This window comes from Pristis pectinata, chromosome 40, assembly GCF_009764475.1.
Source record: "Pristis pectinata isolate sPriPec2 chromosome 40, sPriPec2.1.pri, whole genome shotgun sequence".
NCBI lineage: Eukaryota > Metazoa > Chordata > Chondrichthyes > Rhinopristiformes > Pristidae > Pristis > Pristis pectinata.
The window spans coordinates 5,332,990-5,349,189 of NC_067443.1; the positions used below are offsets into that span (position 1 = coordinate 5,332,990).

Here is a 16,200-nt window from a genome sequence, read left to right on the forward strand (position 1 = left end):
AGGTACATGACTTGGTCAGCATGGACTAGTTGGACCAAAGAGCCTGTCTACATGCTCAATGATTCTGATGCAAAACTCCACCCCTGGGGACTACATCCAAGTCTGACGTTGACTTCACTCCATTATCAGGAGACTGCCAGGATAATATATCTGTATTAGTCACATGTACATTGAAACACACAGTGAAATGCATCTTTTGCACAGGGTATTCTGGGAGCAGCCCGCAAGTGTCGCCATGCTTCCGGCGCCAACATAGCATGCCCACATTTTTTGAATTGAAGGGGAATTAGATAAACTACGAACATTATTTTCCCCATCTACCGGTTCCAATGTTTTCATGGTTTTTTTTTCGTCATGTGCTCAATGGAGGCTGTGCAGCTGGTAGTACTGCTGCCTCAGCTCCAACGGCCTGGCTCCACCCTGACCTCAGCTGGCGTGCTGTTCCCCGCGACCACAATGTTTCCTCCAGCTGCTCGGTTTCCCTCTCTCATCCCAAAGTAGGTCAGTTGGCTGCAGTCAATTACCTCCGGTGTAGGTGAATCAGGGTATGAGGGAGAGTAGGTTACAGGGGAATGAGACTGATGGGAGTGCCCAGCATGGAGATGATGGGCCAAATGGCCTCTGTGTACTGAGAAATACGAGAGGCAACAATTCCTGTGCTGACTGCGTTGGCAACCAAAACTTGGGGCTATGAACATTAGGTGGTCATTAATAAATTCAACATGGAATCCCGGAGGAGCTATGGTGCAAGTTGTAGAGATGAAAATATAGACATGTTTCTAAATGGGAGGTGGAGAGAAACACGAGAGAGAGAAAGGAATGGAAGGTTGTGTGGGTGATGTTGAGGGAGGGGGGAAATGGAGGGATGAGTGTGGAGCAGAGGGATTGAATGTCTACCCCTGAGCTGTGGATTGTGTTTGTGGAGTTTTGTTATACCTGAACACCTCAAGGCATTTTAAAGGGTATTTTAAAGTTGGAGTGCTGTGACTATACTCTGGGTGTCCACAGAATTGATTATCACTGACTTGCATGTTTGGAAATTTGTTTTGCGGCAGCAGTACAGTGCAAAGACATAAAAGTTACTATAAATTACAAAATAAATAGTGCAAACTAAAAGGGAATAATGAGGTAGTGTTCCTGGACCGTTCAGAAATCTGATGGTGGAGAGAAAGAACTTGTTCCTAAATCATTGAGTGTGGGACTTCGGGCTCCTGTACCTCCTCCCCGATGGTAGTAACGAGAAGAGGGCATGTCCTGGATGGTGAGGGTCCTTAGTGATGGATGCCACCTTCTTGAGGCACCGCCTCTTGACGATGTCCTCGATGGCGGGGAGGGTTGTGCCTGTGATGGAGCTGGCTGAGTCTACAACCCTCTGCAGCCTCTTGTGATCCTGTGCATTGGAGCCTCCATACCAGGCAGTGATGCAACCGGTCAGAATGATCTCCACCGTACATCTGTAGAAATTTGCAAAGAGTCTTTGGTGACACCGAATCTCCTAACGAAGCAGAGCCGCTGGCGTGCCTTCATGATTTCACTGTGGCCGGTTATACACGTTCTTTTCAGTGGTGTTGGTTTGAGGGTGATTGTTGGCCAGGGCACTAGGGGGTCTGCAGCTCTTCAAACAGTGCTGTGTTGTGTCTAGGGACATGGCTTAGAAGGGGGGTGGGGGGTTAGAAAAAAGCAGCAAAGGAGGAAACCTCCAGAATGGAGCTTCAGATCCTACCTGTCCCATGAAGAGAGAGGGCTGTACAATAGGGCAGATTTACACCAACTGCCACAGTGAAGCAGTTGATGCAAATCAGGAAATGTGCAATTGAAAGGCAGAGGTTAACTCTGCAGCAGCTTCCCACATCTCTGAAGCTGCTTTTCCTGTACCATTATCTATGTTGGCCAGCCACTGTAACTACCTTTAAACTGTGCCTCTGCCACCTATTTTAAATAGTCCTCACATCATTGCTGTAAGTACTGCTATTTTGGGCCTTCCATGTATCACCTTCATGTCTTGTTTTTATTCTCTTTCTGTACACTCCTTGCCTGAGCACCCACGCCCACATCACACCCCTTCACAGACGTCTCCTCAAGCATTGTGTACGCCCCTTGCACACAGGAAGCGCAAAGGTCTGCAGTCCCACACCGGCACCCAGGTGCCACATCCAGAGTTAAAACACGGGGAGTGGGGGGGCCCCCATGCTGGTAGCACTCAACTGACAGGGTGGTGAAAGAGGCTTTTGGCACGCTGGCCTTTGTCAGTCAGGGCATTGGGACGTTATGTTGCAGTTGTATAAGACGTTGGTGAGGCTGCATTTGGGATATTGTGCTCAGGTTTGGTCGCCTTGTGTATAGGAAAGCTGCCAGTAAGCTGGAAAGACTACCAAGGAAAATTACGAGGATGTCGCCGGGACTCGAGGGACTGACTTATGGAGAGGTTGAGCAGGTTGGGACTTTATTCATTGGAGCGTAGGAGAATGAGGGGTGATCTTACAGAGGTCTATAAAATCATGAGGGGCATAGACAGGCTGAATACATAGCCTTTTTGCCAGGATTGTGGAATCGAGAACTAGGGGACCTGGGTTTAAGGTGAGAGGGGAGAGATTCAATAGGAACCTGGGGAGCAACTTTTTCACTCAGAGGGTGGTAGTATATGGAACGAGCTGCCAGAGGAAGTGGTTGAGGCAGGTACATTAACAACACTTAAAAGGTGCTTGGACAGGTACATGGATAGGAAAGGTTTAGAGGGATATGGGACTAGCTTAGGAGGGAATCTTGGTCAGCATGGACCAGTTGGGCCGAAGGGCCTGTCTCTGTGCTGTGTGACTCTAACTGGGAAGAGCTGGCCTTGGGTGGTAAAAGCACTATTCCTCCTCCTCATATTGCAACACCCCTTGTTAATGTGGCTCGCACTCTGTCAACAGCTGGATGGTGTGTGTGAGGGGTGGGGGGCGGGTTCCTGCTATAGAGAGAAACAGACTCTGATAATGCAAACTGGCTTGGTAGAAGAGGATTTCCTCAACCCCGACCAAATGATGGGTAACTTGGTACAAATTACAAGCAATGTCTCGAGTAACTTGATCAAATCTTCCTCTCTCCCTTTCCCACCTCTTCCAGTACTCCCAAAAGGAAGACAAATATGAAGAAGAGATCAAACTCCTGACTGATAAACTGAAGGAGGTGAGAATACTTTGAATCCTGGCGATTAGATTTTTCTCAAGGCACATTGAATTGTGTTTATAGCTGGTAATTGGTTTATTATTGTCGCGTGTACAGAGATACAGTGAAAAACTTTGTTTGCATGCCATCCAGACAGAGCGTTCCATACATTAAGTACATCGAGGTAGTGAAAAGGAAGATGATAACAGAATGCAGATTATAGTTGTTACAGTTACAGAGAAAGTGCAGTGCAGGCAGACAATAAGGTGCAAGGGCCATGATGAGGTAGACTGAGTGTTCACCTTTACCATATAAGAGGTCCATGTTAGAGTCTTACAACAGTGGGATACAAGCTGCCCTTGAGCCTTGAGCTGGACCAGGATAAGTTATCGGTGATACTTAAATCAGAACTTATGGCTTCTCAACCATCTCCACCTCAGCACCATTGATACAGACGGGCAGGAGATGCGTAGTGGTACTCCACCCTGCCTCCTGAAGTCGATGACCATCTCTTTTGTTTTGGTGACATTGAGGGAGAGGTTGTTGTCTTGACACCATGTAACCCTGCTCTCTATCTCCTTCCTGTACACGTCTCGTTGTTGTTTGAGATCCAGCCCACTACAGTGGTGTCATCTGCAAACTTGGAAATGGGGTAGGAGCAGAAGGTGTCGCACCCAAGCACAATGTTCTGGAACCCCTTAAACCCCTCTCCATTTTTCCTTAAAAAAAAACTCCATAAAACTGACCTCCTTGACCAAGCACACGGTCACTTGAGCCGTATGTTTCCTTCTGTGGCTTGGTGTGACCTCATTCAATAGAGCACGGGGAAGTGGGATGTCTCACTCCTTTGGAGCTGATAAGTAGACACGTCGTTTTGCTGATGTTGGGTTAACGTTGCCCCCATTGCCCTCCCCCAGGCTGAGACCCGTGCTGAGTTTGCAGAGCGCACCGTGGCGAAGCTGGAGAAGACCATCGACGATTTAGAAGGTACGTGGCTCTGTTGCTGCTTCTGGGGGAGTTGCTTGGTGCCCTGTGGGTGGAAACCAGCCTGGCGTATGCTTCATGCAGTGAGCCTGGTGTTAAAGTGACATCAGAGGAACACGCCTGCATTTGTGCGGTGCCTGTCACATCATCAAACATCCCACACTCATCATACCATCTCGCATCACAGTTTGTGCACAGTGAGATCCCACAAACAGCAGTGAGATGACGTGCCCGACTATACCTAGAGACCTCCAACGTGCACTCGGAAAGGCAGTGGAACGTTATGGCTTCACTATTTTGCTGTTGTCTGGTTCAATGGCTCAAGTCCTGCGTGTGGGACCTTGTACCCACTGATTCGGGCATGTTAGCACATGTGTAAACATGTATGTGCTTGAGTACATGTGCAGCTGCACACCTGGTATGGGTATGCATTACATACCTGCACATTCACATGTACGCCTGCATAGGTGTACGTGCACACATGCATATTCACGTACACGTCGCGTATACACGCCTACACCTACGCATGCACATTCACGTATGCCTCACGGGTATACACGCCTACACCTGCGCATTCACGTATGCCTCATGGGTATACACGCCTGCGCATTCACGTACACCTCACGGGTATACACGCCTACACCTACGCATGTGCATTCACGTACGCCTCACGGGTATGCGCGCACACTGTTAGAGATCGAACTGTTCTGGTCTGCCACCTCCCTTCATTTCAAGTGGCTACTGTGTGTAAATCTCACTTCGATTTCCTTTCCTGTTATAACATTTCACATTTTTCTTTCTCTTGATTCATTCCCTTCTGTCCACCCCTCCCCCTCCCCCTCCTTCCCCGTGCCACCTCCTCACTCTCTCCTGGACCTCCACCCACTGGCCGCCTTCCTCCACCTCTCATCCTCTGGCCGTCGCTGCCGCCGCGCGTTCACTCCGCCAGACGAGTTGTACGCGCAGAAACTGAAGTACAAGGCCATCAGCGAGGAGCTGGACCATGCCCTGAATGACATGACTTCCATGTAAATATCCGCCTGTTTGCCGCCTGCTCTCTTGGCTGTGCACTGCCTTGATTTCTAACCATAGGGTCCAGCGCACAGGTGACGATCAGTGACCACTGTGACGTAACTCTAACCCACACCACCGCGGCGATGGTCTACCCAGTGACTGGTGGTGTGACGGCTTCTGCTCATAATCTGGCCCGACCTGTGAGGACCTTGTGTGCTCTGGGTCTGTGCGGTGGAGTGTGCGTGTGCCTCCTGTGTTCCGTGAGTGCGTGCATGCACGATTGTGTGCATCCTTGTGTGTGCATGTGCCCCGTAACACGACATGCTGTCCCCCTGAGAGTGGGAATTCCACTCTCAGTATAGTCCAAGTCATCGGTTGCTGCTCTTGGCCCCTTCCTACAAACGCCGACACATTCCCACCACTCCTTCCGTTCCCAGAGTCTGCGCAGGAGAAAGGTGCTTTCATCAGCAAGCTAGTAGAGCCACTGCCTCACATCTCCAGCCCTGACCTCCCGTGTTAGCTGCACGAGGGTTTGCACTCTGACCGCGTGGGCTCCCCCTGTGAACGAGGATTCCCAATTCCCTTCTGCACCTCCCCATTTCTGAATTCCCTCCCCGTTTAGAAAAGTCGACACCTTTGTTTTTTTAATTCTTCCCACCAAAGTGCACAACCCCACACTTCCCCACCCTCCATTCTGTATGCCACTTCACTCACTCTCCCAACCTGTCCAAGTCCTTCTGCAGACTCCCTGCCTCTGTGACACTGTCTCTCCACCTACCTTGGTTTTGTCTGCAAACTTGTTCTAGAAACATAGAAAACCTACAGCACAATTCAGGCCCTTCGGCCCACAAGGCTGGGCCGAACATGTCCCTACCTTGGAAATTACTAGGCTCTATTTTTCTCAGCTCCATGTACCTATCCAAAAGTCTCTTTAAAAGACCCTATCGTATCCGCCTCCCCCACCGTTGCCGGCAGCCCATTAAACGCACCCACCACCCTGAGTCTCCTGCTGACATCTCCTCTGTACCTACTCCCCAGCACCTTAAGCCCGTGTCCTCTTGTGGCAACCATTTCAGCCCTGGGAAAAAGCCTCTGACTATTCACATGATCAATGCCTCTTATCATCTTATACACCTCCATCAGGTCACCTCTCATCCTCCGTCACCCCAAGGAGAAAAGGCCGAGTTCCCTCAACCTGTTTTCATAAGGCATGCTCCCCAACCCAGGCAACATCCTTTAAATCTCCTCTGCACCCTTTCTATGGCTTCCACAACCATCCTGCCTGCCTTTTGTTGGACAAAGCCTCACCCAAACACCGACTCCACTGCTGTGGGACACGTCTCTCTGAAAGGTAACTTCACCCCTTGGGAGGTAGCCTCTCTGCTTTACTCCCAGGTTATCGGGGTGAGGGATAATTTGTTTGTGACCCATTTGTGTCATCCCCCTCCCAAACCTGGGGTCTCCTCGATCTTAAACCTTGCCCCATAGAAACAGACAGTCACTTACATGTCATCTTTCACTGGCTGGGGGTGTCCCAGGGCACAGACACAGCAACGACAACGCGAATTCCTGTCGCAAAGCAAGATCCTACGTAGCCAGGCTGTGCTCTTTGGGCAATGTCAGTGATCTCCATTCCTGTCCCTGGCTCGAACACGTTTTAGTCCATGGAGCAGCTGAAGGTCTGTGGCTCCTAATTTTTCTATTTTTTTTCAATTAAAACACCAATGCCACGAGCTTAGATATTTTCTTGTAGCTGTCTACACTGCTTACGCTGGATGTCTGCTGTACACACATTAAAAACTCTCTTCTGCCCTGATTGTCTTGTCTCCTAATGCTCAGCCCCTGTTTTGAAGCCAGTCCCAGTAAGTTGGGAGACAGGGTATGCAGTTTCCACCTTCCAAACCATCCAGTGTGTCAGTCCTTCCTCCGATTATGCCTTCCCAAGTTTTGCCTGAACCCTAAGACGGACAAAACCACCTGCTCCCCACCCTCCACTGCTCCATGCACTCTGGTATGTGCACAGCCCCACAGAGCCCACCTCCCTTTAACTGTGTCCTTCCCTTGTTGAAGCATGCTTTTGTATTGCTGTGCTGGTTTCTAATGTGCCTTACGTAACACTAGGTACGGTACCGGTGGGGACCGGACTGTTACTGTGTAACACTGGGGCACAGTACTGGTGGGGATGGGTTTGTCGCTGTATAACACTGGTGTGCAGTACTGGTGGGGACAGGTCTGTTGCTGTATAACACTGGCGTGCGGTACCGGTGGGGATGAGTTTGTTGCTGTATAACACTGGGGTACGGTACTGGTGGGGACGGGTCTGTCGCTGTATAACACTGGGGTATGGTACCGGTGGTCACGGACTGCTCTGCATAAAGCTGGGGTACAGTACCGGTGGGGACAAGTCTGTCGCTGTATAACACCAACGTGCGGTACCGGTGGGACGGGTCTGTCGCTGTATAACACCGGCGTGTGGTAACAGTGGGGACAGGTCTGTCACTGTATAACACCAAGGTATAGTACCAGTGGGGACGGGTCTGGTCGCTGTCTAACACCAGGGAACGGTACCACTTGTCACAGACTGCTCTGTATAACACCGGGTACGGTACCGGTGGGGACGGGTCTGTCGCTGTATAACACCTGGCGTGCGGTAATGGTGGGGGACAGGTCTGTCGCTGTATAACACTGGGTATGGTTACCGGTGGTCACAGACTTCTCTATATAACACTGGGGTACAGTACCGGTGGGGACTGGTCTGCCACTGTATAACACCGATGTGCAGTACCAGTGGGGACTGGTCTGCTGCTGTATAACACCGGGGTACAGTACCGGTGGGGACGGGTCTGTTGCTGTATAACACCGGGGTACGGTATCGGGGACGGGTCTGTCGCTGTATAACACCGGGGTACGGTATCGGTGGGGACGGGTCTGTTGCTGTATAACGCCAGGTTACGGTACCAGTGGTCACAGACTGCTCTGTCACTGTTCCACAAATACAGTACATTATTACCAGTCTGACTGTCACTACCTGCAATTTATAAGATCTGTCACTGGCACAAATGGGCTTGTAAATTCTTTAAACGACCCTCCCTGTCCCAGGCTTTTCTCTCTCCAGTTCAGACGGTGTGTGTGACTGAAGGATTCCTCGTTAAATCTGACACTCCAAAGCGGTGTTGTTGGGTGGGGGTTGGACGGGCAACAGGGTCTTGTTTCCCACTTCCTACATGAGATGAGGGGTGAAATATCTGGGCTTGAAAGTCAGCTGTGAATGGCTAGGTTTGTAAAAGAAAACTTGGCTTCCCTGCATATTTTCTGCAAGACCTGGCATTCTGACTTTTAGGCTCTCAGTGGGACTAGCTCAGGTAGGCAACTTGGGTCAGCATGCATGAACTGGGCCAAAGGGCCTGTCTCCATGAGGTACAACTCTGTGACTCTCCCCTGAATGCACAGTGCTTCCAAAAGATGTTATTTTCTTTTTGCCTCTTTCACAAAGATCATTTCATGCAGTACCCATAGTTACAGGAAGCTGTGTGCCGGGATTTTCTGCTGCAATCCCATTGCCTCTCCCACCTCTCCGTATATAGAATATTCCCCGGTACAGCCAAAGCCACTAATGTTGAAGCCCTCACATCCACATCAAGACTGCTCCTGACCATCGACGAGGCAGCTGCCCCAGTCAAAAGAGAAACCCCGAAACGCACAGAACTTGCGTTTCTGTGACGCCCCCGTCATGCCTTGGTGTCAGTGACGTTCATTTGTAGGGCTAGGGAGCCGGTTTGCACCTGGGGAGGTGCAACAGCAGTCTGAGCAGATGCGTTGGTGTTGGCTGGACAGCGAAGATTGGCCAGGATACCCAGCCGCTGGTGCCTGTGGATTCCTGCCACTGCTGGAGCGGATATACGAGGTTTTAGTTTAACGAGTTGCATAAGATGACGGCTCCCACATGCAGAGTGCTATCGGGTGCACAGAATACCCTGCCACAGGGAGCATTTTCAGGCAGAGACCTCTTACGGGTCATCGTGCCTCGTCAGGCATCCACTCAGGGACATGGCCTTTCCCTAACCCAACACAGTCACACAACGGTAAACAGCCAAACTGCTGGAGGAAACTCAGCGGGTCGAGCAGCAATCTGTGGAAGGGAAGGGACTGTTGACGTTTCAGGTCGAGACTACGCAGGGCTCTTCCACCCACCCACACCCCCCCCCCCCCCCCCCCCCCCACCCCACACAGATGCTGCTCAACCTGCCGAGTTCCTCCAGCAGATTGTGTGTTGCTGCAGGTTCCAGGGTCACACACAGTAGCAGAGCAGTGAAAGGGCTGGACTGGTCACACAGCTGAAACCCCAGCAGCAAGAGTTCAAATCCCACCATGGCTGGTGGGGGGGGGGGGGGGGGGGCGGATTTAAGTTCAAATAATCACAAAACTGTTATGGTGCAAGAGGCTGTTCAGCCCATCGAGTCCCTGCCAGTTCCAAGTCATGGGGTCACACCACATGGAAACAGGCCCTTCCACACAACCAGCATGTGCCCATTTACATTGCCCTCATTAAACTCTCCCCACATCTCCTTCCCCCCCCCCCCCCCCCCCCAGAGCTGAAGTCCCACAGTCAATGATTCAGGAGCAGCTTCTTACCCTCTGCCATCAGATTTCTGAACGGTCCATGAACCCACAAACACTACCTCATTATTTCTTTTTTTTGTACTGTTTATTTTGTAATTTATAGATGTTTATGCCTTTGCCCTGTACTGCTGCCGCAAAACAACTAATTTCACGTTATCTGTCAGTGATGATAAACCTGGTTCTGATTTAACCCACCGACCCCACATGTCATTGGGACCTTGGAAGAAACTGGTGCATCTGGGGAGAAACTCCACAGACACACACAGCGCCGGAGGCCAGGATTGAACCTGGGTCTCTGGCACAGTGAGGCAGCAGCTCTATGACCAGTGATGCTGTGTCATCACTCGTACAGCAACCCCATTCACTGTTGCCCTGAGGGTTCGGTGGGACGGGCCTCCACTAATGGGCTTGCCAGCCTGCAACTTGTAGATCGAACCTGAATCCTTTCCTGCTCAGTCCTTTCACACCTATCCCCACCTCTGGGGGCTCCAAACCTTCCTGACCATCTACCTGTCTGCCCACAGTCATACGGTTGTGCATCACAACTTGCTGTACCTGATTGACTGGCAGAGCAGGGTGAAGGTCTGTTTCTTACATCAATAGTCTCAGCAATCCTGCAATGTGATTGTTATATTCCCCCCCACCCTCCCCTCAAAGTTCCTGAAACTTCATCCTTCAAGAAGATTTTATCAGGTAAAATTTAACACTGAAAGAAGGTGACCTTAGGCCACACAACCAACACCCCGACACCCAGAACTGGCAGGACTTGTGCTTACCCCAAACAACTTCTCTCCCCAAACAACGCCTACAACTGAAAGGTCACAAGATCACAAGACAAAAGGAGCAGAAGTAGGCCAGTCAGCCCATTGAGTCTGCTCTGCTATCTCACCATGAGCTAAACTATTCTCCCATCTAGCCCCAATTCCTGGCCTTTTCCCCATATCCCTTGATACCCTGACTAATTAGATACCTATCAATCTCCTCCTTAAACACCCCCAATGATCGGGCCTCCACAGCTGTACGTGGCAACTAATTCCATAAATCCACGTCCCTGTGGCTAAAGAAATTTCTCCTCAGGTGTAGCCATGGGCAGTTGCATGGGCTCTGCCTTTTCGTTGGCCACTTAGAGCAGTCTTTGTTCCAAACCTACTCCAGCACAACTCCCCAACACACTCTCTGCTACATCCACAGCTCCGAGTGCTGCTTCCTGCACCCATGCACAACTCCTCGATTTCACAGCTCGGACCACTTCCGACACCTCTCTCCCCTTTCTTGACCCGTCTCCATCTCGGGAGACAAACTATCCACCAATGTTTGCCACAAACCCACTGACTCCCGCAGCTACCAAGACCGCACCTCCTCCCACCCTGTCTCTTGTAAGGATGCCATCTCTTCCTCCCAGTTTCTGTCCCTGCCCTCGAGATGAGGCCTTCCACACCGGGACATCTGAGATGTCCTCCTCCAGAAGACAGGACTTCCCTCCCCAGGTGCAGTAGATGGAGCCCTCGCCTACATCTCTTTCCCACACTTCTGCTTTCACCGCCCCCCCCCCCACCTCCCTTGCTTTACACTTTGGCTGAAGTTCAAGTTAATTCTTGTTATGGGCACATGTACACAGTATAAACACTGTGAGAATTAGCCTTTTGTAGCAGCAGCACAGTACGTTACAGAACAAAGACAAACATAAGTTAACGAACTTAAATTAACATAAATTATACATACACAAAATAAGCTTGCACTAGTATAGATATGTTTGAGAGAGAGAAATATAGAGACAGAGACAGTGTTGGGGTTTTTCAGGTGGGTTCAAGAACCAGACGGCAGTGGGGAAGGAGCTGTCATTGAACCTTGAGGTGTGGGTCTTCAGGCTCGGGGCAGCATCGAGAAGACAATACAAGAGGGCATGGCTTTAAAGCAATGGGTGGGAAGTTCAAGGGAGATGTCAGAGGGAGGTTTTTCCACCCAGAGTGGTTGGGCCATGGAATGCGCTGCCTGGGGCGGTGGTGGAGGCAGGTACATTGGTCAAATTCAAGAGATGACTAGATAAGCATATGGAGGAATTTAAAATAGAGGGATATGTGGGAGGAAGGGGTTAGATAGTCTTAGGCAAGGTTTAAAGGTAGGCACAATGTTGTGGGCCGAAGGGCCTGTATTGTGCTGTACTGTTCTATGATTCTATAAGAGGGCATAGCCCAGATGATGGGGGTCCCTAGAGGTGTTGTTCATGGGGGGAGAGACACCAAATGAACGGCAAAAAATTACTTTTAAAAAACCTGCAGATGCTGGAAATCTGAAATAAACCCAGACGACGCCAGCAACACTCAGCAGCCCGGGCAGTGTCTGTGTAGAGAGAAACTGACAGCGTTTCAGATCAGAGACCGCGCGCTGCCTCAGAACCAAAGTAACGTGGGGGGAGGATTCCAGAGGTGTCCTGCCGTCAGTCACGTTGAAGGCAGAACGACGGTGGTCGGCGATGCCTTGGGGGTTCTGGAGGGGGCACAGGGGTGTGAGGGTTTGGGAGCTGGTGGGTGGGGGAGGCTGGAGTGGCGGAATTCGAAAAGGGGGATGAGGACTTTCTTTTCAATGAACCTCTAGCTGATGCCGGTCTGGGAGGTGACACCACACAGAGTGGGAGGGGAGGTGTTGCAGAGGCTCAAATGTCGGGGCAGTGCCTACGTTACCCAGCAGGGACAGGGAAGGGAGCACAGACTGGGAAAGGGGTGGGGTGCTCCAATTGGTTTCTGCCCCCTCCCACCCTTTCATCCCCATGACATGGATACCAGAAGTCTGGCCAGTGCGCGGGTGTCCTGTTCCTCGGGCAGGCTGCAGCCCAGCTGAGCAAAACCACGGCAGTTCCAGCTGTGTTTGTATGGAGAGGGGAAAGCCTTTGGTCTCCACAGGGTTGCTGTGAGCAAGCTGGCTCTGAACTTCATGTTGTCACGTCTTTTTCTCTCTCTCTCTCTCTCCCCCCCTCTCTTTCCTCCCCCCTGGCTTATTTCTGCACAGATAACTCCGTTGCCACTGGAACGGCGAGAGTCTTCCGCTCCGTTGCCCTTGCAGGCGGCTCCAGACTGCCAGCGGTTGCTTTGTGTCTCTCTCTGGCTCCCACACTTGGACGCTCACGCCTCTTGCTTCCCCCACCGTGTCTGGTTCCCCCCTCCCTCCTGCTCTGCACCCACCACCACCACCGACTACTCACCTGCTGCTCTCTCTGACTTCACCTGTTTGTTACCTGTGGCTGTCACTTGTTCTCCAGCCTGTAGTGGAAGGTTTTTGTCTTTGTTTCGCCTCTGTCTGTGCCCTCGTGCCTGTCTGATGCCCCATCCGCTCCCTCCGCAACGGTCTGTTCAATAAAGCATTTCAGCCTGGCTGACTGCGCAAGGCTCTTGTGTCCGAATTGCCACCGAGGTTCAGTGATCAGTGAGAGCTCTCTCGTATTCCTGCGGCTCTTTTCACACCGTTCGCTGCTCTGATTTAGGAAACACCAGACCCAATTTGCACGTAGCAAGCTCTCTCTGTCAAGCCGGGAACTGGAATTGGTTTATTATTGTCACATGTACTGAAATACACTAAGAAACTTAGTTTTGCAAGCCATCCAGACAGATTATTTCAAAACATAAGTACATTGATCATTAGGGACATTTAAGAGACTTAAATGGAAACACCAATGATAGAAAAATAGGGGGCTATGTGGGAGGGAAGGGTTAGATAGAATTTAGAGCAGGATAAAATGTCGGCACAGCATTGTGGGCCGAAGGGCCTGTACTGTGCTGTAGTGTTCTATGTTCTATTGAGGTAGGACAAAGGGAAAAGCAATAGAATGCAGAGTTACAGAGAAAGTGCAGCCTAGGAAGATGACAAAGGTGCAAGGGCCACGATGGGGTATAGTTGCTCTGTAGTGATGCTGGGTACGGGACAAATATTGACTACAGGAGAGCTCCGGCCAAGGGGTGTCTGAGTTTAATGTCTCGGTCAGAATGGCCTTCGAGGGAGCTGGACGTGGATTAGGGGTCTGGGGCCTACAATGAGCTGTGGCTGATCACAAGGGAAGCGATTGAGCCCCTTCTAAACCACTTGCAGTCTGCCCATCACTGAATCGGGCTGCCTTTAAAGCTTTCCGCTGCTGCCCGTCTGTCCACTGATCATTCCTCCGTGTGTGAAGAGCCTTCAGCCGATGTCCACCAACCGGGAGAAGCCCAGGGTGTCCTCTCACACCAAAGCAGGTTTGCTATCTGTTATGAGTGAGAAAACAAATTGGATCGGTCTCAGAAGCAAGGACTCCGAACACAGTCTGGCAGTAAATGATTTTATTTACAAAAGACGAGTGTGGGGAAAACACGTGCGCACAGTTTATAGCAAGCATGGGAAAATCGCACTGGGGATAAAATACACACACACACACACACACACACACACAACGAACTAGGTACGTACAGTCAGGGAAAAACAATACGATACCCGTCACCCCTTGACTCAGTACAGGCACGGCTCTGTGCTACTAGGGACGCTAACTAAAACACTCCCAACCCTTTAACAGTGCACACCTCACCAACGATTTCTCCAGCGCCGTTCCACGGTACTCGGCCTGGAGTGAAGCAGGGTGGTCCCTCAAAAATGCCAAAGAGAAAGAGCTGAGCACACATGGCGCCCTTTATAGTGCTGGAGGGCTGGGGGTGGGGGGGAGTCCAGCCCAGGTAATTTACAGGGGGCCAATGGCTCGGTGCCAGCAAGGACTAATCGATTACAAAGGCCAATGGCCCAAGGCCAAGTACAAAGGTACTTAAAGGGGCCAATGGTCAGGTGTGTGCTGACGGGTGGGGTGGGGCCAAACCTTGATTAGCAGTGGTGTGTCTTCCAACCAGGTGGTGGGCAGTGCTGTCACGTGACAGCCACAACCCTCCACAATGTACCACCCTCTCCTCAAAAATCGCACGAGGGCTGAGAACGGGACCGCTCCCACCAGAGTGGGAGACTTTAGTTTGGGGAGGTTTTGCACGGGACTGGATCGGGTGAAGTGAAATCGCCAGAGGCACTTTGCGATCAGTTAGAAGGCTGGGCGGCGCAGCACTGGAACAGAGATGGTGTCGTTCAATGAATGACGCAGGGCTGTGGGCACAGAGAGTGGGGCAGTGGGGGCAGTGAGGTCAGCTCGGAGCAACAAACAGTCTGCTGGAGGAACTCTGCGTTGAGCAGCATCTGTGGTGGTGGGGGCGAGGGAACCATCGGCGTTTTGGGTTGAACACTGCGTCAGGACTGAGAGGGGAGAGGGGAAGGGGTGGAGCTGGGAGACACTGGGAGGTTAGTCTGGGATTGGGACGGGAGGGCGGATTGGTTTGGGATTGGAGACGGGCTGTAGGGACAGCGGGGTTAGTCTGGGATTGACGCAGGAGCTGCTGGAAGAGTGCCAGGTGATAGGATTAGTTTGGAGTTGGGATATGGGCCATGGGGAGGGAGTAGTAAGTTTGGGATTGGTGCAGGGCAGTGAAATCAGTCTGGGATTGGCACAGGACTATGGGGAGAGAGTGGGGTTGGTCTGGGATTGACGTAGGACTTTGGGGAGGCGAGTGGGATTAGTCTGGGATTGATGCAGGGCTATGGAGTGGCTGTAGGATTAATTGAGGATTCCAAAGGCAGCACAGTCAGAATGGGCCGAATGGACTCCTTCAGTGCTGTAAATACCTCCGGCTCTTTGGAAGCTGTGTAGGGCCAGTTACCCACCTTCTGATCCCGGCCATAGCGTCCCTGAGGCACCCGGCCGAGCAATAAGTCAGCGAAGTAAAGCTGCAGCCATAGGGACGGGAGCACACACGATGAAAGTGGTCTCGGTCTGAGCCCTGGGGTTAATGCCAGAAATACTGAGAGTTTCAGTCACTATCACTCAAAGCAGCGAGCTGCTCTGTCCAAAATTGGATCCAGTTCCCTAATGGGGACATCTTCCTGAATCTGTTTTTGCAATTCAAAAATGCACACATATATATCACCGGGGAAAGTGGTGTGTGTGCGTGTGTGAGAGGTGTGGTGTGCGAGAGTGCATATGCGAGAGAGGGTGTGATGCGCGCATGTGCGAGAGTACGTGTGCAAGAGGGTGGGTGCGCGTGTGAGTGCGTATGCGAGAGACGGTGTGCGCACGTGTGCGAGAGTGTGCATGTGCGAGGGAGGGTGTGGTGCGCACGTGTGTGAGGGGTGTTGTGTGCGAGAGGGGGTGCGGTGCGTGCATTCAAGAGAGGGTGTGATGTGTGCGCTGTGGATTCTCACAAGAACAATAAAACCCAGAAACCAGGGTGCTGGCGGAGGAAGCAGCAGTGCTGCCTGCTCAGTAATGAAGCGGTGGGCAGGGGCAGTTAAAGGGGCAGTCCCACCTCAGTGGCACAACACTTGTGTCTTGGGTATGAGCTGGACCCACCATCTCCCCCTGTTGCTAACTGGAGGGAACTT

At 51.5% G+C, this 16,200-nt stretch overlaps 1 protein-coding gene across 9 annotated transcripts in view; it reads left to right on the plus strand.

The window, feature by feature from the left end:
• The window catches only part of LOC127587363 (tropomyosin alpha-3 chain-like), a 65,876-nt gene that overhangs the window by 43,047 nt on the left and 6,629 nt on the right, over positions 1–16,200 (plus strand). For 4 of the 9 annotated variants that reach the window (XM_052045640.1, XM_052045639.1, XM_052045645.1 and 1 more), the window contains 2 exons: positions 3,106–3,168; positions 4,065–4,134. In XM_052045640.1, the coding sequence (XP_051901600.1) occupies positions 3,106–3,168; positions 4,065–4,134 (133 nt within the window). Of the gene's footprint in view, positions 1–3,105; positions 3,169–4,064; positions 4,135–5,080; positions 5,164–12,771; positions 13,134–16,200 lie in introns of those variants that run through there. The other 5 variants (XM_052045642.1, XM_052045644.1, XM_052045637.1 and 2 more) reach the window with 3 other exon arrangements.